The sequence below is a fragment of the Pseudophryne corroboree genome, chromosome 8 (assembly GCF_028390025.1).
Source record: "Pseudophryne corroboree isolate aPseCor3 chromosome 8, aPseCor3.hap2, whole genome shotgun sequence".
NCBI lineage: Eukaryota > Metazoa > Chordata > Amphibia > Anura > Myobatrachidae > Pseudophryne > Pseudophryne corroboree.
Window position 1 is genome coordinate 298,688,381 of NC_086451.1, and position 25,274 is coordinate 298,713,654.

At 46.7% G+C, this 25,274-nt stretch overlaps 1 protein-coding gene across 1 annotated transcript in view; it reads right to left on the reverse strand.

Annotated features, from left to right (window-relative positions):
- Positions 1-25,274, reverse strand: part of LOC134949004 (phosphoglycerate kinase) — a 99,188-nt gene that overhangs the window by 10,090 nt on the left and 63,824 nt on the right. The window contains exons 8-10 of the mRNA XM_063937330.1: positions 11,379-11,558; positions 10,673-10,850; positions 1,546-1,644 (exon numbers count right to left, since the gene is read on the reverse strand). Of these exons, the coding sequence (XP_063793400.1) occupies positions 1,546-1,644; positions 10,673-10,850; positions 11,379-11,558 (457 nt within the window). The remainder of the gene's footprint in view (positions 1-1,545; positions 1,645-10,672; positions 10,851-11,378; positions 11,559-25,274) is intronic.

The window sequence follows — 25,274 nt, forward strand, 5'->3', positions numbered from 1 at the left end:
CTTGTTTGGGTGGGCACTTCATGACACCCCAAGATATCTGGTACGCACTTCTGCCAGACGGTGGACTGGATGTTTTGCCGTTTATGCAAATTACTCTTTTTAAACAAATATTTTCTTAAATAAAAATTGTGCCTTACTATATACCCTCTTTAATTTTGGGTTGGTAACGAGACCACAACCACATTTTGAAGGAAAGACATTTAAACCACCAAGAGAGGACGTGGATAGACCTGCTGGTTATAATCTATGGTGAATTGAGACTTCAGAGACTGTTTCTCCAGTGACTTATTGGACATTAAGTATTTGTTTCCTAGATCACAGAGGGTGCGCGCATCTGCAAAATTATGTTTTTGTACAGTTGAAATCTTGGAGGTGGTGGGGACCATCTTGGCATTTGCTGCTGCACTTTTGAGTTGGAACGCTGGTTTTATTTTCTTGTTTTAAAGCAGTTTAACTTGTCTGAACTACCATTTTTGCCCATTTTCCAGCATTTGGGTGCAAACAGGCAATGGTTATTTCATTACATACATTACCAGATTCTTGTTAAAGCCAGCCAAGTAGTTATCTGGTTGGAAAGATAACCTTGAGATGTTTGGCCCTATTAAGCCTTTGTATTAAAGTTGGGAGGACAGATTTAAAAACAAAATAAAATAGGCACTTTATGTAACACCATGCAGAGGAGAGTACTGCACTACTACAGATGTAGCCATGTTAATTTTATCTGCGATGTGGCATGCTGCATGGCATGCCGGGCTGAGACTATTCGCAGCTGATCGCTCCATTAATTCCTAATGGACTTAATAGAGCAAATGCTGGCTGTGAATAGTACAGTCCGGCGCACCATACCACACCGCAGCAAAGAAACATGCATCTGTATACAGGCTGCGTGTACCACCCAAATGCAGAAAGGGGTAGAGCGGCTAGTGTCAGCAGACGAAGAAGCCTAATTTACTACCTTATGCTAATGCCAGAATCCATATGCCTAATATAGGGGTTTGTGCATCAGCAAGATGCACCGCACACTGATTTTATGCCAACAGTCATCATTCGTATCTGCTCTAGCACTATGCTTGGTGCAAGAGATCTGGCAGAAACAGGCTACCCTACCTGTACCCACCACTCAGAACCACACTGAGGTTTAGATACACTCCGGTAGAAACAAGGCACGGTGGTTCCATGCACAGTCAAAACCCTCAAACGCCCAATTTCACAGAAAGACAGAGGTGGCCAAGTTCTATCTAACTCCGAATAGGACGGACATATGCCAAAAAAAAATAAAAATTTTTTTTTTGCATTTGCACGTAAAGACTTGCCTGCATACACAGAAATCTGATTCAGACCCCAAGTGTGCTCACAAGAACGTTAAGGATAAACTAATACCATAGGGGAGCAGGGTGCACATAATCAAGTACCCAATATGCAGGCAACAAAGAACATGGTTCGAGAAGAGGTCATGCATATTCTCTCTCCTGGAGTCTTGTTACAATTTACCACACAATTATCCCTTTATAGGAGAGTGCCTATCCACTATCTTAATTCTGTTACCTTCAAGAAGTTCCAGGCTAGCGCCCCCTCCAGTGCTAACGTGGCTGACTTTATCTTCAGTGTCCCATTTGGCACAGCACGTAGCCGTATCTCCTCCACCTGTGGGCAGGGTAAGAGTCAGACTAGTCACATATCAGCAAACAGTAGACTGCATGGTAAACTACAGTATATAAACAGCCATGACTAGGTCATAGACTGCAATACTAGTATAGTACACAAAATCCAAACAGATTATGGGGTATATGCAATTGCGGTCGAATTCACGAAATTGTCGAAAAACGGGACTTTCGCCAAAAAAAAATAAAATAGTCAATGCAATTCCAGTACTTTCCGTCAAAAAAAAACGGACTTTCAAAATTCGACTTGTCAAATTCGACTTTTCTGCAACGATACAAATGCTGCAATTCGACAAAAGTATATTCAATTGAAGTTTGGAAATTCGACAACAGTGCTTTTAGACAGTAAATTCGTAATTTTCAATCCGCCACTCTTTGGTGGGTGAAACTAATAAAAAAAATGGAAAAATGTATTTTTTGGTGTTTTTTTTTTTATTGGCAATAGCATATCTATTTATATTAGAAGGGATTAGGTACTTGGTTTGTCTTATTTGGAGGCACAAGTATTATTATATATATATATATATATATATATATATATATATATATATATATATATATATATATATATATATATATATATATATATATATATATATATATATATATATATATATATATATATATATACACATACACATACACACACACACACACACATACATACCATAGTTCCCAATGCTTACCCTGAAAGGGTTTAGTCAAAAGGAGACCAGCACACCACCATATGAAAAAATATGAAAAGCATTTAATGAATCAGTAGCATTATCAGGCCTTTTGAAAAAAATTTTTAGTACTCATCATGAGGCTTTCAGCAGTATTCAAGCAGAACAGCCATCCCAACGGCCCGTTTCGGTTGTCACACCTTCATCATGGGGTCAGCTACAGTAGCTTACCTTTCAGGGTAAGCATTGGGAACTATGGTATCAATAACAATTGACACGGCACCCTTCTAACATCCTTTAAGTGTGTGCGCTTCACCTCTGGATATATATATATATATATATATATATATATATATATATATATATATATATATATATATTTATTATTATTTATTTATTTTTTATTTATTTATTTATTTATTTTTTATATATATATTTTTTTTAAGATGGAATGGTAAAATCCCGGAAAAAAATGGCGTGGGGTCCCCCCTCCAAAGCATAACCAGCCTCGGGCTCTTCGAGCTGGTCCTGGTTCTAAAAATCCAGGGGGAAAATGGACAGGGGATCCCCCGTATTTTTAAAACCAGCACCGGGCTCTGCACCTGGTGCAAAAAATACGGGGGACAAAAAAAAAAAAAAAAAAAGGGAGTAGGGGTCCCCCGTATTTTTAACACAAGCATCGGGCTCAATCAATGGGTTCCCCCCCCAGCCACCCAAGGGCCAGGGGTGAAGCCCGAGGCTGTCCCCCCCCCAATCAAGGGCTGCGGATGGGGGGCTGATAGCCTTGAGAAAAGTGTAAGAATATTGTTTTTTCCAGTAGTACTACAAGTCCCAGCAAGCCTCCCCCGCAAGCTAGTACTTGGAGAACCACAAGTACCAGCATGCGGGAGAAAAAAAAAAATGGGCCCGCTGGTACCTGTAGTACTACTGGGGAAAAAATACCCAAATAAAAACAGGAGACACACCTTGAGTGTAAAACTTTATTTCACACCTGCCGACACACACACATACTTACCTATGTTGACACGCCGACTGGCACGTCTCGTCTCCAACGATCCGGGGTACCTGTGAATAAAATTATACTCCCCTCAATCCAGTGTCCAGAGATAAATCCTCGTACTTGGCAAAAAAACAAAACGAACACCCGAACCAGCGGACTGAAAGGTGTCCCATGTTTACACATGGAACCCCTTTACCCGAATGCAGAGAGACCCCCCCCGTGACTGCTGTCACAGAAAGGTCTCTTAAGCCAATCAGCGAGCGCAACGTCCTTGCACTGTGCGGATTGGCTGCGCATCTGAGCTGTCAGACAGCGCATCGCAAAGCCTCTCCATTAAATTCAATGGTGGGAACTTTGCGGTTACCGGTGGGGTTACCCGCGGTAGCCCCACCGCTGACGGTAAAGTTCCCACCATTGAAAGTAATGGAGGGAGCTGTGCGATGCGCTGTCTGAGCTCAGACGCGCACAGCCAATCAGGTGAGCGCCACGATGTAGCGCTTCCTGATTGGCTGAAGGGACCTCTGTGACAGGAGTCACGTGGGGTCCCGGCATTCGGGGAAAGGGGTCCCATGTGTAAACATGGGACCCCTTTCAGTCCGGCTTGGTCGGGTGTTCGTTTTGTTTTTTTGCCAAGTACGAGGATTTATCTCTGGACACTGGATTGAGGAGAGTATAATTTTATTCACAGGTACCCCGGATCAGGAGACGTGGCAGTCGACGGGTCAACATAGGTAAGTATGTGTGTGTCGGCAGGTGTGAAATAAAAGTTTTACTTTCAAGGTGCGTGTCTCCTGTTTTTATTTGGGTATTTCTCTATCGTCCTAAGTGGATGCTGGGGTTCCTGAAAGGACCATGGGGAATAGCGGCTCCGCAGGAGACAGGGCACAAAAAAGTAAAGCTTTTACCAGATCAGGTGGTGTGCACTGGCTCCTCCCCCTATGACCCTCCTCCAGACTCCAGTTAGATTTTTGTGCCCGGCCGAGAAGGGTGCAATCTAGGTGGCTCTCCTAAAGAGCTGCTTAGAGAAAGTTTAGCTAGGTTTTTTATGTTACAGTGATTCCTGCTGGCAACAGGATCACTGCAGCGAGGGACTGAGGGGAGAAGGAGTCAACTCACCTGCGTGCAGGATGGATTGGCTTCTTGGCTACTGGACATCAAGCTCCAGAGGGACGATCACAGGTACAGCCTGGATGGTCACCGGAGCCGCGCCGCCGGCCCCCTTGCAGATGCTGAAGACAGAAGAGGTCCAGAATCGGCGGCTGAAGACTCCTGCAGTCTTCTAAAGGTAGCGCACAGCACTGCAGCTGTGCGCCATTTTCCTCTCAGCACACTTCACACAACAGTCACTGAGGGTGCAGAGCGCTGGGGGGGGCGCTCTGAGAGGCAAATAAAAACCTTATTAGAGGCAAAAAATACCTCACATATAGCCCACAGAGGCTATATGGAGATATTTAACCCCTGCCTAACTTCAAAAATAGCGGGAGACGAGCCCGCCGAAAAAGGGGCGGGGCCTATCTCCTCAGCACACAGCGCCATTTTCTCTCACAGAAAAGCTGGAGAGAAGGCTCCCAGGCTCTCCCCTGCACTGCACTACAGAAACAGGGTTAAAACAGAGAGGGGGGGCACTGATTTTGGCGATATTGTATATATATAAAAGATGCTATAAGGGAGAAACACTTATATAAGGTTGTCCCTATATAATTATAGCGTTTTTGGTGTGTGCTGGCAGACTCTCCCTCTGTCTCCCCAAAGGGCTAGTGGGTCCTGTCCTCTGTCAGAGCATTCCCGGTGTGTGTGCTGTGTGTCGGTACGTGTGTGTCGACATGTATGAGGACGATGTTGGTGAGGAGGCGGAGAAATTGCCTGTAATGGTGATGTCACTCTCTAGGGAGTCGACACCGGAATGGATGGCTTATTTAGAGAATTACGTGAGAATGTCAACACGCTGCAAGGTCGGTTGACGACATGAGACGGCCGACAATCTATTAGGACCGGTCCAGGCGTCTCAGAAACACCGTCAGGGGTTTTAAAAACGCCCATTTACCTCAGTCGGTCGACACAGACACAGACACTGAATACAGTGTCGACGGTGAATAAACAAACGTATTTCTCATTAGGGCCACACGTTAAGGGCAATGAAGGAGGTGTTACGTGTTTCTGATACTACAAGTACCACAAGAAAGGGTATTATGTGGGAGTGAAAAAACTACCTGTAGTTTTTCCTGAATCAGATAAAATAAAATGAAGTGTGTGATGATGCGTAGGGTTACCCCGATAGCAAATATTGGCGTTATACCCTTTCCCGCCAGAAATTAGGGTACGTTGGGAAACACCCCTTAGGGTGATAAGGCGCTCACACGCTTATCAAGTGGCGTTACCGTCTCCAGATACGGCCGCCCTCAAGGAGCCAGCTGATAGGAAGCTGGAAAAATATCCTAAAAAGTATATACACACATACGGTGGTTATACTGCGACCAGCGATCGCCATCAGCCTGGAGATGCAGTGCTGGGTTGGCTTGGTCGGATTCCCTGACTGAAAATATTTTATTCATGTAGAGCATTTAATAGGATGCATTCTATATATATGTATGTGAGATGCACAGAGGGATATTTGCTCTCTGGCATCAAGATAAGTGCGTTGTCCATATCTCCCAGAAGATGTCAGGGACACGACAGTGGTCAGGTGATACAGATCCCATACGGCAGATGGAAGTATTGCTGTATAAAGGGAAGGAGTTATTTGGGGGTCGGTCCATCGGACCTGGGGACCACAGCAACAGCTGGGAAATCCAACCTTTTTTACCCCAAGTTACATCTCAGCTAAAAAAGACACCGTCTTTTCAGCCTCAATCTTTCCTTTCCCATGAGGGCATGCAGGCAAAAGGCCAGTCATATCTGCCCAGACATAGAGGTAAGGGAAGTAGACTGCAGCAGGCAGCCCTTTCCCAGGAAAAGAAGCCCTCCACCGCGTCTGCCAAGTCCTCAGCATGACGCTGGGGCCGTGCAAGCGGACTCAAGGTGGGGGGGTAGTCTCAAGAGTCTCAGGGCGCAGTGGGATCACTCGCAAGTTGACCCCTAGATCGTACGAGTATTATCCCAGGGGTAAAGATTGGAGAGTCGAGACATCTTCTCCTCGCAGGTTCCTGAAGTCTGCTTTACCAACGGCTCCCTCCGACAGGGAGGCAGCATTGGAAACAATTCACAAGCTGTATATCCAGCAGGTGATAATCAAAGTACCCCTCCTACGACAAGGAAAAGGGTATTATTTTTCCACACTATATTGTGGTACTGAAGCCAGACGGCTTGGTGACACATAGTCTAAATCTAAAATGTTTTGAACACTTACATAAAAGGTTCAAATCGAGATAAAGTCACTCAGAGCAGTGATAGCGAACCGGAAAAAAAGGGGACTATATGGTGTCCCTGGACATCAAGGATTACCTCCATGTCCAAATTTTGTCCTTCTCATCAAGGGTACCTCTGGTTCGTGGTACAGAACTGTCAATATCAGTTTCAGACGATGCCGTTTGAATTATCCACGGCACCCCGGGCCTTTTTACCAAGGTAATGGCCGAAAAGATGTTTCTTCAAAGAAAAAAGGCATCTAAATTATCCCTTACTTGCACGACCTAAAAAGGGCAAGTTCCAGAGAACAGTTGGAGGTCGGAAGAGCACTATCTAAAGTAGTTCTTCGACGGCACGACTGGATTCTAAATATTCCAAGAATCGCAGCTGTTTTCCGACGATACGTCTGCTGTTCCTAGGGATGATTCTGGACACGGTTCAGAAAAAGGTTTTTCTTCCCGAGGAAAAAGCCAAGGAGTTATCCGACCTGTCAGGAACCTCCTAAAACCAGGAAAGGTGTCTGTACATCAATGCACAAGAGTCCTGGGAAAAATGGTGGCTTTTTACGAAGCAATTCCATTAGGCAGATTCCATGCAAGAATTTTCCAAAGGGATCTGTTGGACAAATGGTCAGGGTCGCATCCTCAGATGCACCTGCGAATAACCCTGTCGCCAAGGACAAGGGTATATCTTCTGTGGTGGTTGCAAAAGGCTCATCTATTGGAGGGCCGCAGATTCGGCATACAGGATTTGATCCTGGTGACCACGGACGCCAGCCTGAGAGGTTGGGGAGCAGTCACACAAGGAAGAAACTTCCAGGGGGTATGGACGAACCTGGAAAAGTCTCTTCACATAAACATTCTGGTACTAAGAGCAATCTAAAATGCTCTAAGCCAGGCGGAACCACTCCTGCAAGGAAAACCGGTGTTGATTCAGTCGGACAACATCACGGCGGTCGCCCATGTAAACAGACAGGGCGGCACAAGAAGCAGGAGTGCAATGGCAGAAGCTGCCAAGATTCTTCGCTGGGCGGAGAATCACGTAATAGCACTGTCAGCAGTGTTCTTCCCGGGCGTGGACAACTGGGAAGCAGACTTCCTCAGCAGACACGATATTCACCCGGGAGAGGGGGGTCTTCATCCAGAAGTCTTCCACATGCTAATAAACTGTTGGGAAAGACCAATGGTAGACATGATGGCGTCTCGCCTCCACAAGAAACTGGACAAGTATTGCGCCAGGTCAAGAGATCCACAGGCAATAGCTGTGGACGCACTGGTAACACCTTGGGTGTACAAATCAGTATATGTGTTTCCTCCTCTGCCTCTCATACCAACGGTATTGAAGATTATACGGTGAAGAGGAGTAAGAACAATACTAGTGGCTCCGGATTGGCCAAGAAGGACTTGGTACCCGGAACTTCAAGAGTTGGTCACGGACGACCCGTGCCCTCTACTTCTGAGAAGGGACCTGCTACAACAGGGTCCCTGTCTCTTTCAAGACTTACCGCGGCTGCGTTTGACGGCATGGCGGTTGAACGCCAGATCCTAAAAGGGAAAGGCATTCCAGAAGAAGTCATTCCTACCTTGATTAAGGCAAGGAAGGAAGTCACCGCGAAACATTATCACCGCATTTGGCGAAAATATGTCGCGTGGTGCGAGGATCGGAGTGTTCCGACGGAGGAATTTCAACTGGGTCGTTTCCTACATTTCCTACAATCAGGATTGTCTATGGGTCTCAAATTGAGATCTATTAAGGTTCAAATTTCGGCCCTGTCAATATTCTTCCAAAAAGAATTGGCCTCAGTTCCTGAGGTACAGACTTTTGTTAAAGGAGTACTGCATATACAGCCTCCTGTGGTGCCTCCGGTGGCACCGTGGGATCTAAATGTAGTTTTAGATTTCCTCAAATCCCATTGGTTTGAACCATTGAATAAGGTGGATTTTAAATATCTCACATGGAAAGTGACTATGTTACTGGCCCTGGCTTCCGCCAGGAAAGTATCTGAATTGGCGGCTTTATCTTATAAAAGCCCTTATCTAATCTTCCATTCGGATAGGGCAGAACTGAGGACTCGTCCGCATTTTCTCCCTAAGGTGGTATCAGCGTTTCACCTGAACCAACCTATTGTGGTGCCTGCGGCCACTGGCGACTTGGAGGACTCCAAGTTGTTGGACGTTGTCAGAGCCTTAAAAATATACATTTCAAGGACGGCTGAAGTCAGAAAATCTGACTCGCTGTTGATACTATATGCACCCAACAAGTTGGGTGCCCCTGCTTCTAAGCAGACGATTGCTCGTTGGATTTGTAACACAATTCAACTTGCTCATTCTGTGGCAGGCCTGCCACAGCCTAAATCTGTTAAGGCCCATTCCACAAGGAAGGTGGGCTCATCTTGGGCGGCTGCCCGAGGGGTCTCGGCATTACAATTCTGCCGAGCAGCTACGTGGTCGGGGGAAAACACGTTTGTAAAATTCTACAAATTTGATACCCTGGCAAAAGAGGACTTGGAATTCTCTCATTCGGTGCTGCAGAGTCATCCGCACTCTCCCGCCCGTTTGGGAGCTTTGGTATAATCCCCATGGTCCTTTCAGGAACCCCAGCATCCACTTAGGACGATAGAGAAAATAAGAATTTACTTACCGATAATTCTATTTCTCGGAGTCCGTAGTGGATGCTGGGCGCCCATCCCAAGTGCGGATTATCTGCAATACTGTACATAGTTATTGTTAACAAATTCGGGTTATATTGTTAAGGAGCCATCTTTAAGAGGCTCTTTCTGTTATCATACTGTTAACTGGGTTTAGATCACAAGTTGTACGGTGTGATTGGTGTGGCTGGTATGAGTCTTACCCGGGATTCAAATTGCCTCCCTTATTGTGTACGCTCGTCCGGGCACAGTACCTAACTGGAGTCTGGAGGAGGGTCATAGGGGGAGGAGCCAGTGCACACCACCTGATCTGGTAAAAGCTTTACTTTTTTGTGCCCTGTCTCCTGCGGAGCCGCTATTCCCCATGGTCCTTTCAGGAACCCCAGCATCCACTACGGACTCCGAGAATAGAATTATCGGTAAGTAAATTCTTATTTTTTTTTCCCCAGTAGTACTACAGGTACCAGCGGGCCAGTTTTTCTCCCGCATGCTGGTACTTGTGGTTCTCCAAGTACCAGCTTGCGGGGGAGGCTTGCTGGGACTTGTAGTACTACAGGAAAAAACAATATTCTTGACATTTTCTCAAGGCTATCAGCCTCCCATCCGCAGCCTTTGGGGGGGGGGGGGGGGGGACGACAGCCTCGGGCTTCACCCCTGGCCCTTGGGAGGCTGGGGGGGGGGGGGGGGGGGGGACGACTCCTTGATTGAAGGGGTCCCCACTCCCTCAGGGTACCCCGGCCGGGGGTGACTAGTTGGTTATTTAATGCCACGGCCGCTGTATAAAAGTGACCCCCGGCTGTGGCATTATCTGTCCAGCTAGTGGAGCCCGATGCTGGTGTAAAAAATACGGGGGACCCCTTCTTTGTCCCCCGTATTTTTTGCACCAGGCGCAGAGCCCGGTGCTGGTTTTAAAAATACGGGGGATCCCCTGTCCATTTTCCCCCCGGATTTTTAGAACCAGGACCAGCTCGAAGAGCCCGAGGCTGGTTATGCTTTGGAGGGGGGGACCCCAAGCAATTTTTTTTTCTGTTTTTTTTAAAAATCGGAAAAATCTGTCAAATCGGACGTTTTTTGTCAGCGGGACTGTCGAATCCGTTTTTTACTGAATATGGTCAATTTCGGCACCCACTTGCCGAAATTAGACGGTCGAATTGTGTCGAATTAAAAAATGGCTGCAAAATTGCAGCGATTCGCCGCTAATTGCATATACCCCTATAAATGCAACATTTTTATGAATCGGTTTCCATGAAGTCACACTACATTAAACAGCTAATCAAAAATCTAACATGTGGAAGCATATAAGCTATGTAAATATGAACGACTAGCCTGCATGCTGCACCACACGGCCACTTACCTATGATTGTGATACAGCCCTTGCCTGTGACTTCCACCACCTTGTCCATAACAGCTTTAGTTCCTTTAGCAAACTTGTCCCACTCAAACACACCAACCGGACCATTCCAAACAATCTGCTTGGCTCTTCCTACAGCTTCTACAAACAGCTTAATACTTTCTGGCCCACAGTCAAGACCCTGTTCCGAAAAAAAGAAATGCACACAAGCCACGGAGTTTAGCACAAAAAGCAGTATAGCACTTATTTTAAAACTAAGCGCATATTTCAAATAGGCGCAAGTTGGCCAAAAATTGTTTCATTCTGCAAAACCATTTTTTTCTAAAAAACCCCATAACACATGGCCACAATAAAGTTAATATTTGTCTCAGTGGGAGTTTACGTGGATTGTGTTTGGAAAATAAACCATCCACATAGAAGAGTTTAATTTTAATTTAAAATAAATGCTTCCCTAACCAAATACCTAAAATACACTTGTAAAAGTAACATTGGCGATTGTTTTGTTCTAAATCTCTAAATGCCACAGCTATCAAATTAATATCTGCACTGAAAAACAGCAATAAGATGAGGAATGTTATCTATAGATTGTGGGAATAAAACAATCAGAATTTCAGTTAGTAAACTATGATATGGTCTGTCACATTTCAGGCAGTGTATGGTACTATATTTTTGATTTTTAACTTCCCGACCACCTTTTGTGCAGACTCACCATCCACCCTTCTGGGATTCCAGTGGAGACGCTGGCCTGCCCAGTGTTGGCACCCTCATCGAACTTGTCAGCGGTTGTGAAGTCCACAGGCAGGGTAATTCTCACACTATTCTTCTCAGCTTTAGCCATCAGGTCCTTTACAATTTTTGCCCCCTCTTCATCATACAAAGATGTGCCAATCTAACAAAAAAAACAAATACAACACTGTCAACACACAAACACTTAGAAACGGTCTTTTTTTTTTTTTTTTAGGATTGATGACCGAAACTACCCATATCACCCTGATTAAGGCTTTCTACTAATTTACCTATCATCTGCAATTGTGATTACTATACTAACAGTATTGTGATTACTATATTACAGTGGCATGAAAGTTTTTGCCCCTTCCACATCTCTTCTATATTTGCATATGTGTCACACGCATTTCGGATCTTCAACCATGTTTCGTTGTTGTCTCAATAGCCATCCTGTCAAAGCGTATGCCAATATCCGGATGAAGACATGGATCATAAGACAGGAGATCTGGGCACAGAGGAAAGCCATTCCGGAGCAACCAGGCGCAGGGTCATTGAGATGGCAGAAAGCCCAATTCCCTTAAGTAGTTGAGCTGCCATGACTTTGGTTTGCGCTTTGCTGGCCTCTCTCTTTGTCCAGTAGCTGCTGGACTGAGGTAGTGACCTGCGCCTGTACACTTTGTGTAAAAGCATGCATCCACGTAGGCTGCGTCATAGCCAGTGGGGTCATTTGGGCTGGGGGGGGGGGGGGGCGGAAATGAGGTGTGGGTGCAGCCTGAAGGACAGACGCTGGGGCTGCCAGTCTGTCAACCAATTAGGCCATTACTTGTAATAAGGTCGTAGCCCTAGCCGGTTCCTGAGAGGACAGCACAGCAGCAGGGTTGTCCCTCTGAGTAGGAGGAGCAACTGACAGAGTACATTGTTGTCCGATTCCTGTGGAGTGTGTTAACACAGACTCTACAAGTGCGTGGAACAGGAGCGCTTGCCTCCTTAGCAACTCTATTTATGGACATTGTTAATGTAGACTGACTACAGCAGATTTATGTACTAAGACTAGATATGTGGAGCCACCACAGAAGTACAGGCTCAGGGGGTCCCCACAGTGACCAGGTACCACAGGACACGGAGTGCATTTGTGAGGATATTATTACAGACACACAATGCAGTAATAAGTGGGCAGAAATACTCAACAATCCAGCCAGGTTATAGCAGGAAGGAGTTCTGTGCAAAACCAGGCAGCAGAGAGCAAGGCATGCAGGAGATAGGAGCCCAAGCTTCTCTCCTTGTGAATGCTCAGGCAGCAATGTGCTCTAAAATGGCTGCCCAATGTCCTGGAGGTGGGAAGGGAGGAGAAATAAGCCGGAGGCGTGCTATCAACTATGTTGGAAGCAGGTTCAGGGTTGGGGCCAAAAGGACCAGTCTGCCTCCCCCATTATGAGAAATAAGCCCCAGGGACCAGCGATTTCACCACTGCTGTAAATCGCTGCTCCCGTTTAAAGATTCCCTGGTGGACCAGTGTGCGGACACACCAGCCTGCCAACACTGTCCCCCACACCGCTGGTGGTCTCCTGCATGCAGGGAAAGCCACTCAAACCTATCCCTGCGTCCGGCTGCAGTGGTAAATCCAGAAGTTGCATCCTCAGTTCTGGAATTCCACAGTGGAAGTCACCAACTCAGTCACTGCTGGAGTGTCGGTATAGGCGTCCAATAGGACACCCAACAGAGCACTCTTTTTAAATCTCAATTTAACCAAAGATGATATGTAACAAACCAGTATTTGCGCAGTAAAAAAGGACCAGCTTCCTAGGTACACCTCTGAGGGGAGAAAAAACACTATTTCTCTACAAGTGAAATGCTAGATATATGGTACTGTTTGAGTTGTTTACTTAGAATCATCCTTAAAAAAGGCCAAGCGCCAGGGGTACCCTCTACAAACATCTAATAAATCTCAATTTAAAAAAAAGTTAATTACGTAACCTGGGGGCCACTTAAGAGCAGCCCCCTTAACAAGGTACACGATCCTACCGGCAACAAACTTAACTGGCTGGACGGTGTCATAGTATGCTTGAGCGCCTCAGCATGCTGAGAAATATTTTGTAACTGTTTGGTGACCGTGGGGTAAATGTATGACGCAGTGAATAGAGTGGAGAAGTTGCCCATGGCAACCAACCAATCAGCATTGAACTAACATTTATAATTTGCATACTATAAAGTTATACAGAGCATCTGATTAATTTTAATCAGTTGCTCTGTATAATTTTATAGTATGCAAATTATAAATGTTACTTCAATGCCGATTGGTTGCCATGGGCAACTTCTCCACTCTATTCACTGCATCATACATTTACCTCCAAGACCTCTTCTCCAGGCATTATCCAATGTACCCTGTGCCCCCTAGTGGATGGTAGAAGAAAAATAAGAATTTACTCACCGGTAATTCTATTTCTCGCAGTCCGTAGTGGATGCAGGGGACTCCGTAAGGACCATGGGGAATAGATGGGCTCCGCAGGAGACTGGGCAATCTAAAGAAAGATTCAGTACTATCTGGTGTGCACTGGCTCCTCCCTCTATGCCCCTCCTCCAGACCTCAGTTAAGGAAACTGTGCCCGGAAGAGCTGACATTACAAGGAAAGGATTTTGGAATCCAGGGTAAAGACTCATACCAGCCACACCAATCACACTGTACAACTTGTGATAAACTTACCCAGTTAACAGCATGAACAACAACAGAGCATCACTCAACCGATGCCACATAAACATAACCCTTTGTTAAGCATTAACTATATATACACACACGTATTGCAGAAAGTCCGCACTTGGGACGGGCGCCCAGCATCCACTACGGACTACGAGAAATAGAATTACCGGTGAGTAAATTCTTATTTTCTCTAACGTCCTAGTGGATGCTGGGGACTCCGTAAGGACCATGGGGATTATACCAAAGCTCCCAAATGGGCGGGAGAGTGCGGATGACTCTGCAGCACCGAATGGGCAAACACAAGGTCCTCCTCAGCCAGGGTATCAAACTTGTAGAATTTTGCAAAAGTGTTTGAACCCGACCAAGTAGCAGCTCGGCAAAGCTGTAATGCCGAGACCCCTCGGGCAGCCGCCCAAGAAGAGCCCACTTTCCTTGTGGAATGGGCTTTCACCGATTTCGGCTGCGGCAATCCTGCCGCAGAATGAGCCTGCTGAACCGTGTTACAAATCCAACGAGCAATAGTTTGCTTTGAAGCAGGAGCACCCAGCTTGTTGGATGCATGCAGGATAAACAGAGGGTCAGTCTTCCTGACTCCAGCCGTTCTGGTTACATAAATCTTCAAAGCCCGGACTACGTCCAGCAACTTGGAATCCTCCAAGTCACGAGTAGCCGCCGGCACCACAATAGGTTGGTTCAAATAAAAAGATGACACCACCTTTGACAGAAACTGCGGACGAGTCCGCAATTCTGCCCTGTCCATATGGAAAACCAGATAGGGGCTTTTACATGACAAAGCCGCCAATTCAGATACACGCCTAGCTGAAGCCAAAGCCAACAGCATGACCACTTTCCACGTGAGATATTTTAAATCCACGGTTTTAAGTGGCTCAAACCAGTGAGATTTCAGGAAATCCAACACCACGTTAAGATCCCAAGGTGCCACAAAAGGGGGCTAAATATGCAGCACTCCCTTAACAAACGTCTGAACCTCAGGCAGTGAAGCCAATTCCTTTTGAAAGAAAATGGATAGGGACGAAATCTGGACCTTTATGGATCCTAATTTTAGGCCCATAGTCACTCCTGACTGTAGGAAGTGCAGGAATCGACCCAGTTGGAATTCCTCTGTAGGGGCCTTCCTGGCCTCACACCAAGCAACATATTTTCGCCATATACGGTAATAATGTTTTGCGGTCACGTCTTTCCTAGCCTTTATCAGCGTAGGAATAACTTCATCCGGAATGCCCTTTTCCGCTAGGATCCAGCGTTCGACCGCCATGCCGCCAAACGCAGCAAGTCTTGGAACAGACAGGGCCCTTGATGTAACGGGTCCTGTCTGAGAGGCAGAGGCCACGGGTCCTCTGAGCATTTCTTGCAGTTCCGGATACCAAGTCCTTCTTGGCCAATCCGGAGCAATTAATATTGTTCTCACTCCTCTTTTTCTTACAATTCTCAGCACCTTGGGAATGAGAGGAAGAGGAGGAAACACAGACCGACTGGAACACCCATGGTGTTACCAGTGCGTCCACAGCTATCGCCTGAGGGTCCCTTGACCTGGTGCAATATCTTTTTAGTTTTTTGTTGAGGCGGGACGTCATGTCCACCTGTGGCAGTTCCCACCGCTGTGCCATCAGCATGTAGACCTCTTGATGAAGTCCCCCCACTCCCGGGTGGAGATCATGTCTGCTGAGGAAGTTGCTCCCCAGTTGTCCACTCCCGGAATGAACACTGCTCACCGTGCTTGCACGTGATTCTCTGCCCAACAAAGAATCCTGGTGGCTTCCGCCATCGCCACTCTGCTTCTTGTGCCGCCCTGGCAGTTTACATGAGCCACTGCTGTGATGTTGTCTGACTGAATCGGCACCGGTCGGTTGCGAAGCAGAGGCTCCGCTTGACTCAGGGCGTTGTATATGGCCCTTAGTTCCAGGATATTTATGTGCAGACAAGCCTCCCGACTTGACCACAACCCTTGGAAGTTTCTTCCCTGTGTGACTGCCATTCAACCTCGGAGGCTCGCATCCGTGGTCACCAGGACCCAGTCCTGTATGCCGAACCTGCGGCCCTCGAGAAGGTGAGCACTCTGCAGCCACCACAGAAGAGACACCCTGGCCCTCTGGGACAGGGTGATCAGCCGATGCATCTGAAGATGCGATCCGGACCACTTGTCCAACAGATCCCACTGAAAGATCCCCGCGTGGAACCTGCCGAAGGGAATGGCTTCGTATGATGCCACCATCTTTCCCAGGACTTGCGTGCAGTGATGCACCGACACCTGTTTCGGTTTTAAGAGGCCTCTGACTAGAGTTACGAGCTCCTGAGTCTTCTCCTTCGGGAGAAACACCTTCTGGCCTGTATCCAGAATCATGCCCAGGAAGGGCAGACGCTTCGTAGGAATCAGCTGTGACTTTGGAATATTCAGAATCCAGCCGTGCTGTTGCAACACTTCCTGAGAGTGTGCTACGCTGATCAACAACTGCTCTCTGGACCTCACCTTTATGAGGAGATCGTCCAAGTATGGGATAATTGTGACTCCTTGCTTTCTCAGGAGCACCATCATTTCCACCATTACCTTGGTAAATATTCTCGGTGCCGTGGAGAGCCCAAACGGCAAAGTCTGGAAATGGTAATGACAGTCCTGAACCACAAATCCGAGGTACTCCTGATGAGGTGGATAAATGGGGACATGCAAGTAAGCATCCTTGATGTCCAGAGACACCATAAAATCCCCCTCTTCCAGGCTTGCAATGACCACTCTGAGCGATTCCATTTTGAACTTGAATGTCCTCAGATAAATGTTCAGGGATTTTAAATTCAAGATGGGTCAAACCGAACCGTCCGGTTTCGGTACTACAAACATAGTGGAATAGTAACCCCTTCCCTGTTGAAGGAAAGGAACCTTCACAACCACCTGCTGGAGGTATAGCTTGTGAATTGCTGCCAGCACTACCTCCCGTTCCATGGGGGAAGCTGGCAAGGCCGATTTTAGGTAACGGTGAGGGCGAGTCACCTCGAATTCCAGCTTGTATCCCCTGAAACAACTTGTATAGCCCAAGGATCCACCCGTGAGCGAACCCACTGGTGGCTGAAATGTCGGAGACGCGCCCCCACCGCTCCTGGCTCCGCCTGTGGAGCCCCAGCGTCATGCGGTGGGATTTAGAGGAAGCAGGGGAGGACTTTTGTTCCTGGGAACTAGCTGCGTGGTGCAGCCTATTTCCTTTACCCCTACCTCTGGCAAGAAAGGATGCACCTCTGACTTTCTTGCTCTTTTGCGAACGAAAGGACTGCATTTGGTAATACGGTGCTTTCTTAGGCTGTGGAGGGACATAAGGCAAGAAATTTGACTTCCCAGCCGTAGCTGTGGAAACTAGGTCTGATAGACCGTCCCCAAACAATTCCTCACCCTTATACGGTAAAACCTCCATGTGTTTTTTTGTTTTTTTTTAGAGTCGGCATCCCCTGTCCATTGCCGAGTCCATAAGACCCTTCTGGCAGAAATGGACATTGCGTTTATTCTAGAGCCCAGCAGGCAAATGTCCCTCTGGGCATCCCGCATATACAGGACCGCGTCCTTGATATGTGCCAGGGTCATTAGAACGGAGTCCCTGTCCAGGGTATCTAACTCCTCAGACAGAGTATCCGTCCATGCTGCTTCCGCACTACACATCCAGGCCGAAGCAATTGCTGGCCTCAGCAGCGTACCAGAATGTGTGTAAACAGACTTCAGGATAGCTTCCTGCTTTCTATCCGCAGGATCCTTTAGGGTGGCCGTATCCTGAGACGGCAGGGCCACCTTTTTAGACAAGCGCGTCAACGCCTTGTCTACCCTAGGGGAGGATTCCCAGCGTAACCTGTCCGTTGGCAGGAAAGGATACGCCATTAGTAATCTTTTGGAAATAACTTGCTTCCTATCAGGGGAATCCCATGCTTTTTCACATAATTCATTTAATTCATGTGACGGGGGAAAAGTCACTTCTTGCTTTTTCTCCCCATACATATAAAACCTCTGGTCAGGGACAGGATTTTCCTCAGAAATGTGTAATACATCCTTCATTGCCACAATCATGTAGCGGATAGCTTTAGTCATTTTAGGCTGCAACTTTGCATCATCGTCGTCGACACTGGAATCAGATTCCGTGTCGACATCTGTGTCAACTAACTGGGATATTGGGCGCTTTTGAGACCCTGACGGCCTCTGCGCTGTGGGAGCAGGCATGGGTTGAGACCCCGACTGTCCCAAGGCTACAGCTTTATCCAATCCGTTATGTAAGAAGCTTACATTATCATTTAACACCTTCCACATATCCATCCAATCAGGTGTCGGCCCCGTCGGGGGCGACACCACATCTGTTTGCACTTGTTCTGCCTCCACGTATCCTTCCTCATCAAACATGTCGACACAGGCGTACCGACACCGCACACATACAGGTTATGCTCTGACCGAGGACAGGACCCCACAAAGGCTTTTGGGGAGACAGCGAGAGTGTATGCCAGCACACACCCCAGCGCTACATAACCCAGGGATTACACAGTACCTTAGTGTTTACCCAGTAGCTGCTGATAGATAGATAATAAATTATATATATATATATATATATATATATATATATATATATATATATATATATATATATATATATATATATATATATATATATATATATCTATATATATATCTATATCTATATATATTTTATCTATATCTATATATAAATATAAATAACAGTCCACTGTAGGCGGCACACTGGTCACAAAAGGTACAAAACAGCAGGTTGCAGCAACAACGTTTCGAAGTTTATTCTTCGTCCTCAGGTTACAAAATAACAGAGAGAGACATACCTTTTTATTCCCCCCACACATGTGCAGTGAGCTCCAGAGTGGTTCTGGCATTCTGACGCCCATTAGTGACATCATCCAGCCTCCCCGCCTACCAGAAGCATCACATTGAGATAGTATCAAAATACTATCAAGTAGTATAGTGAAAATGACTCACCTTACATTTAAAAACATTTCAGGACTCACAGTTAAAAACAACACATAAGACAGAGACAAATGCGGTGTATATACAAAACAACATGTGCAGTCACCATCTAAACTCCACAGCTACCCCCACAGGTGCTGATGATCGTCAAAGACTTGCTCATTAACTCATTCAATGCTGCACATGGATACTCACTACATGGGCTATAAGAAACTATGTAAACCCAGAGATTCATTAAGCCCTTTAGGTGCTAGGGTCTGCAACTCATAAATCCATTTAGATTCTTTTTGCAACAAACGTAAAGATCTATTGCCCCCTCTTAATCTAGCTGGTTCATGATCAATAATCATATATTTTAGGCAGGCTATGCTGTGCCTAGCCTGCATAAAATGACGAGCGACCGGCTGGTCACTTGTACCATGTTGAATTGCATTCCTGATGGCCATTTTATGATTAGCCATACGCTCCCTCAATGTACGGTCGGTTTTACCGACATAATGAAGTCCGCAAGGACAACTGATCAGATAGATGATAAATTTAGTAGTACATGTGACTCTATAATTAATACTATATTTCCTACCACTAAACGGATGATTAAAGGTATTGCCAGTCAGAAGAGACCTACAAGTGATGCAATTTAAAACATCTAAAACAACCCTTGCGCAGGGACAAAAAACATATTTTGTTCACTTTGACTGGATTGTAACCCCGTTACATCTGTTTTGACTACCCAATCCCTTAAATTTCTTCCTCTCGTATAAGTGGGCATGATAGTGATATCCGTCAGATTTAGATCTTTGTCGGTCTGTACAATTGGCCACAACGCTTTCGCTGTACGGGCAATTGATGTACTATCAGTGTTGAAATGATTAACCCATGGTAAGCGTTTAGAAACAGGTTTCGTTTTCTTAGATAGCAACAGGGAATGTCTATCCTGCATAAGGGCTTTCCCTTTGGCTGCTACCAATTCTTTCAAAGGATATCCCCTCTGTCTAAATTTTACTATCAGATCATCAATTTGAGAGATAGCATCCTGTTTGTTACTACAAATCCTCACCGCCCTCAAAAACTGAGAATAAGGCAGGCCTAATTTAGAGGAATGAGGATGAAAACTCTCAAAATGAAGTAAGGTGTTGCGATCAGTGCTTTTATGATATAAACTCGTAGTCAATATACCATCAATACACTTAATCTGAACATCCAAAAAATTCACACTTTCCTTGCTGGTATTAAAGGTGAACTTAATAGGGTGTTCAGACAAATTGTGAGTGTTGACAAAAGAACAGAATTCCTCCTCTGTATGAGACCAAATAATCAACACGTCATCTATGTAACGTAAGTACAAAAAAATTGCATCAGATACAGCTATATCATTGAAGAAAATTTCTTGTTCTGCTGTAAACATGTATGCATTGGCGTACGACGGGGCCACAGGGGACCCCATCGCACAACCAGCAGTCTGCAGGTAAAACCTGCCATCAAATACAAAGTAGTTGTGTGTCAAGGTCATATTCAAAAGATCCAACACAAAATCAATATCAGGACCGGAGTACAAGCAATTATCCTGAATTAATTTGCGAACTGCCAATAAGCCAGCTTCATTGGGGATTACCGTATATAAACTAGCAATATCAACACTACATAAAATGCTACCCACAGGAATATTCTTCAAGGATTGTAGATGATTAATCAATGAAGTAGTGTCTAAAAGATATCTATCACGGTTGACAATACACGGTTGCAACAATGAATCCAAATAAGTTGCCACATTTTGAAATAAGCCCTTGCGGGCAGCAATAATAGGGCGACCGGGTGGATTGTCAAGCAGTTTATGAATCTTAGGTAGTGAATATAACACTGGGACTACCGGATGTTCCACAATCAATGCCTTCATAAGTGTATTAGAGATAATCCCCGACTTTACTGCCATCTCTAATTTATCATGTAACGCCTCGGCATACCTAGTGGTGGGGTCACCTTCTAAAGCTCTATACACAGATGTATCACTTAATTGCCGGTACAATTCATCTTTATAAGTACCCAAGTCCTGTATCACAATACCCCCACCCTTGTCGGCTGGGCGTATTGTGATATCTGTATACGATGACAAATCTCTCAAAGCATCATACTCAACTTTGCCAAGATTATTATAACCTTTGATGTTCAAATGGGAATTCACATCAGTAGATACATTATGATCGAGTAAGCGTCCATAGGTTTTAATAGCAGCATTATAATGATACTGGATCAAATTTGCTGCGATTTTGTAAACGAGACAATTGGACAGGTAATACTTCAGTCACAGTAGGGCTCTGACTCGACCTTGCCCCATTGAAATGTTCATGTAACTTCAATTGTCTGTTCAGCTTATACTTCTCAATTTCCCATTGTAATGGTTTAAATTTAACTGTAGGGACAAATGACAATCCCTTGCTCAAAACCTGTAATTCAATAGATGTAAGAACATAAGATAGATTAAACACTTTCTTCCGGAATAGAGGGGGTCGACCCACTCTGCCGCGACCTCGACCTTTTCCACTGGCCGCCACGGCGCGTCCACCGCCTTTGTCGTTGGCAACATCTTGGGTGCGCACCCCCAAAGGGGAATGAGAGGAAGATGGAACATTATCAGAAGGAATATCGGAATCACTGTTGGTATTTCTCTCTGCTGACGAATCAGATTGCCACATCTGTTTATAGTTGCGTTGGCGATAGTAATGTTGGCGTTCATTGCGGGTCCCACTCGCCCAGGTATATACACGGTTCTGTTCATAATCAGAATTCACTTTCGCTAATTTCTTGCGTTTAAACTGGATCAAATCTTTACGGTACGTAGAAATTTGATTCTCCAATTTTTCCAGCCAATTACATCTGGTATCACTGGTGATAATGTCTTTATATTTGGTCTCAAACACGGAGATCTTATCTCTTGAAACAGCCAGTTCACGTGTCGACTCTTCAATAACCAGCAAGAGGAGATCAAAGCTGCACTTATTGAGTACCGCTATCCAGCGCTTACAAAATGTGGTGTTAAACCGGCCAATAGTCGGTGCGTTTCTAATTCTGAATCCCCGCGGTATACGTTTTTCTTTATAATAATCACTGAGGGTAATACCGTGATAGAGGTAATCCACCTCTTTTTGTTTCAGTTTGAGCCAATCTCTGTATAGCAACTCAACAGATTGTATATCAGAATCATCAGCTAGACCTTGATCACGTAATATTGCCTCAGCCTCTGAAAAGGTGTGTAGACCCCCGAGTCAGCAATGAAAGATTGACATGGTCGACCGCATCTGTGACCCCAGACACTTCACTTCAGCCATGATAGACTGACAGAAAAGAGGTACAGTGTGAGACAAACGTTTTCACAATTGGGTGCTTAAGCCATAGATACCTTGTTTCCTGCAAACACCGGTATCCACATGTACAAACGACTTTTGGCAGCACTCCCAGGTACAAATAACTCAGTCCCGGTGCCCTCCTTATCCCGCAGAGCCACGGGTCAATACAACAGTCCACTGTAGGCGGCACACTGGTCACAAAAAGGTACAAAACAGCAGGTTGCAGCAACAACGTTTCGAAGTTTATTCTTCGTCCTCAGGTTACAAAATAACAGAGAAAGACATACCTTTTTATTCCCCCCACACATGTGCAGTGAGCTCCAGAGTGGTTCTGGCATTCTGACGCCCATTAGTGACATCATCCCGCCTACCAGAAGCATCACATTGAGATAGTATCAAAATACTATCAAGTAGTATAGTGAAAATGACTCGCCTTACATTTAAAAACATTTCAGGACTCACAGTTAAAAACAACACATAAGACAGACAGATGCGGTGTATATACAAAACAGCATGTGCAGTCACCATCTAAACTCCACAGCTACCCCCACAGGCGCTGATGATCGTCAAAGACTTGCTCATAAGAGGGGGCAATAGATCTTTACGTTTGTTGCAAAAAGAATCTAAATGGATTTATGAGTTGCAGACCCTAGCACCTAAAGGGCTTAATGAATCTCTGGGTTTACATAGTTTCTTATAGCCCATGTAGTGAGTATCCATCATGTGCAGCATTGAATGAGTTAATGAGCAAGTCTTTGACGATCATCAGCACCTGTGGGGGTAGCTGTGGAGTTTAGATGGTGACTGCACATGTTGTTTTGTATATACACCGCATTTGTCTCTGTCTTATGTGTTGTTTTTAACTGTGAGTCCTGAAATGTTTTTAAATGTAAGGCGAGTCATTTTCACTATACTACTTGATAGTATTTTGATACTATCTCAATGTGATGCTTCTGGTAGGCGGGGAGGCTGGATGATGTCACTAATGGGCGTCAGAATGCCAGAACCACTCTGGAGCTCACTGCACATGTGTGGGGGGAATAAAAAGGTATGTCTCTCTCTGTTATTTTGTAACCCGAGGACGAAGAATAAACTTCGAAACGTTGTTGCTGCAACCTGCTGTTTTGTACCTTTTGTGACCAGTGTGCCGCCTACAGTGGACTGTTGTATTGACCCGTGGCTCTGTGGGTCTAGGAGGGCACCGGGACTGAGTTATTTGTGTGTGTATGTATAATTATATATATATGTGTTTTTGTTATTGTTTATAGGGCTCCCGGCGCGTTGCCACGGGGACCGGCTGACGTGATCGCGTCACTTCCGGCCGGGCCGTGCTGCCGAAACCGGAAGTGCGGGACATGGGACGCCGGACACTCCGTGGTTCACGCAGCTGAGAGTCATGATCATGGGGGTAAGTGGGATTTATGCTTCTATTTAAACACCATTTATGCACTGTGTTGTTGTCTGAGGAAGGGGATACGTCCCCGAAACGTCACCTGTTTGTTTCAATAAAGTCTCCACGGCGTGGAGATCGTTTTTCACCATTTACAAGACTGAGTGCCACCTGTTTTTTCCTATTGCATGTGGGTGGACCAGCATGTCCACAAGGAAGGGCACCTCAGCAAGGTAATAGGAGGAGTGCCGGGGCAAAACTTTGGATGGATACATACATACATACATACATATACTAGGCGATTCATCGCGCCCTGCGGGCGCTCTTCACACCGTCGTTAGGGGCTTCACCCCGTTAACCTCTGCACGGCTTTGCCGCGGGTGGGGGAGGGGGCAGTTAGCCGGGGTGGTGCGGTTGGGGGTGGGTGGGTGTGAGGGTGCTATGGTTGCAGGGGTGGGTGGGGGTGGTGCTGCAGGTAGGAGAGGGGTGGGGGTGCGGGAGCAGGGGTGCTGTGCGTAGTGGAGGGTCAGGGTGCCATGGGTGGGGAGTTGGGAGCAGGGGTGATGTGGGTTTGGGAGGGCTGTGGGAGAAGCTGGTGTGGGAGTGCCGTGGGTAGGGGAGGGGGGGGGGGGTTTCTGGGCGTGGGGGCGTTGCGCCATGGGTGGGGGGACAGGTGTGGGGGGGGCAGTGGTGGTGCGGATGGGGGGTGGAAGGTGGCTGCGGGGGTTCTGAGGGTTGGGGGTGTGGCGTGGGTGGGGGTGCAGGAGCAGGGGTGTGGCGGATGCGAGAGGGGTGGGTGGAGGAGGGGCAGATGCGGTGGTGGTGCGGGTGGAGTGGAGGATGCAGGGGTGTAGCGGGGGGAGAGGTGGGTATGGGAAAGGGAGCGGTTTGCCGGTGTGGTGGGTTTGAGGGTGCCACGGTTGCAGGGGCAGGTGCTACAGGTAGGGGAGGGGTCGGGGTGCGGGAGCAGGGGTGCTGTGCGTAGGAGAGGGGTGGGGGTGCCATGGGTGGGGGGTTGGGAGCAGGGGTGATGTGGGTGTGGGTGAAGCTGGGGTGGGAGTGCTGTGGATGGGGGAGGGGGGTGCTGGGGGCGTGGTGCCATGGGTGGGGGCTGGAGCAGTGGTGGTGCTGTTGGGTGGTGGGAGGCAGCTGCTGGGGTTCCGAGGGTTGGGGGGGGTGCAGGAGGGGCAGATGCGGTGGTGGTGCGGGTTGGGTGAAGGGTGCAGCGGGGGGGGGGGGGGGGGGGGGGGGGGGGGAGGAGAGGTGGGTATGAGGGAGGGGTGCTGCAGGTGTGGGAGCTACGGGTGGGGGCGGATGTGGGGGATGCGTTGAGTGCCGCAGGGGGTGGCAGCGGGTGTTGGTGCTGTGGGTGGGGGTTGAGTGCCACGGGTGGTGCGGGTGTTGGTGCTGCGGGTGGGGGTTGAGTGCCACGGGTGGTGGGTGGATGCCGCGGGTGTTGGTGCTGCGGGTGGGGGAGG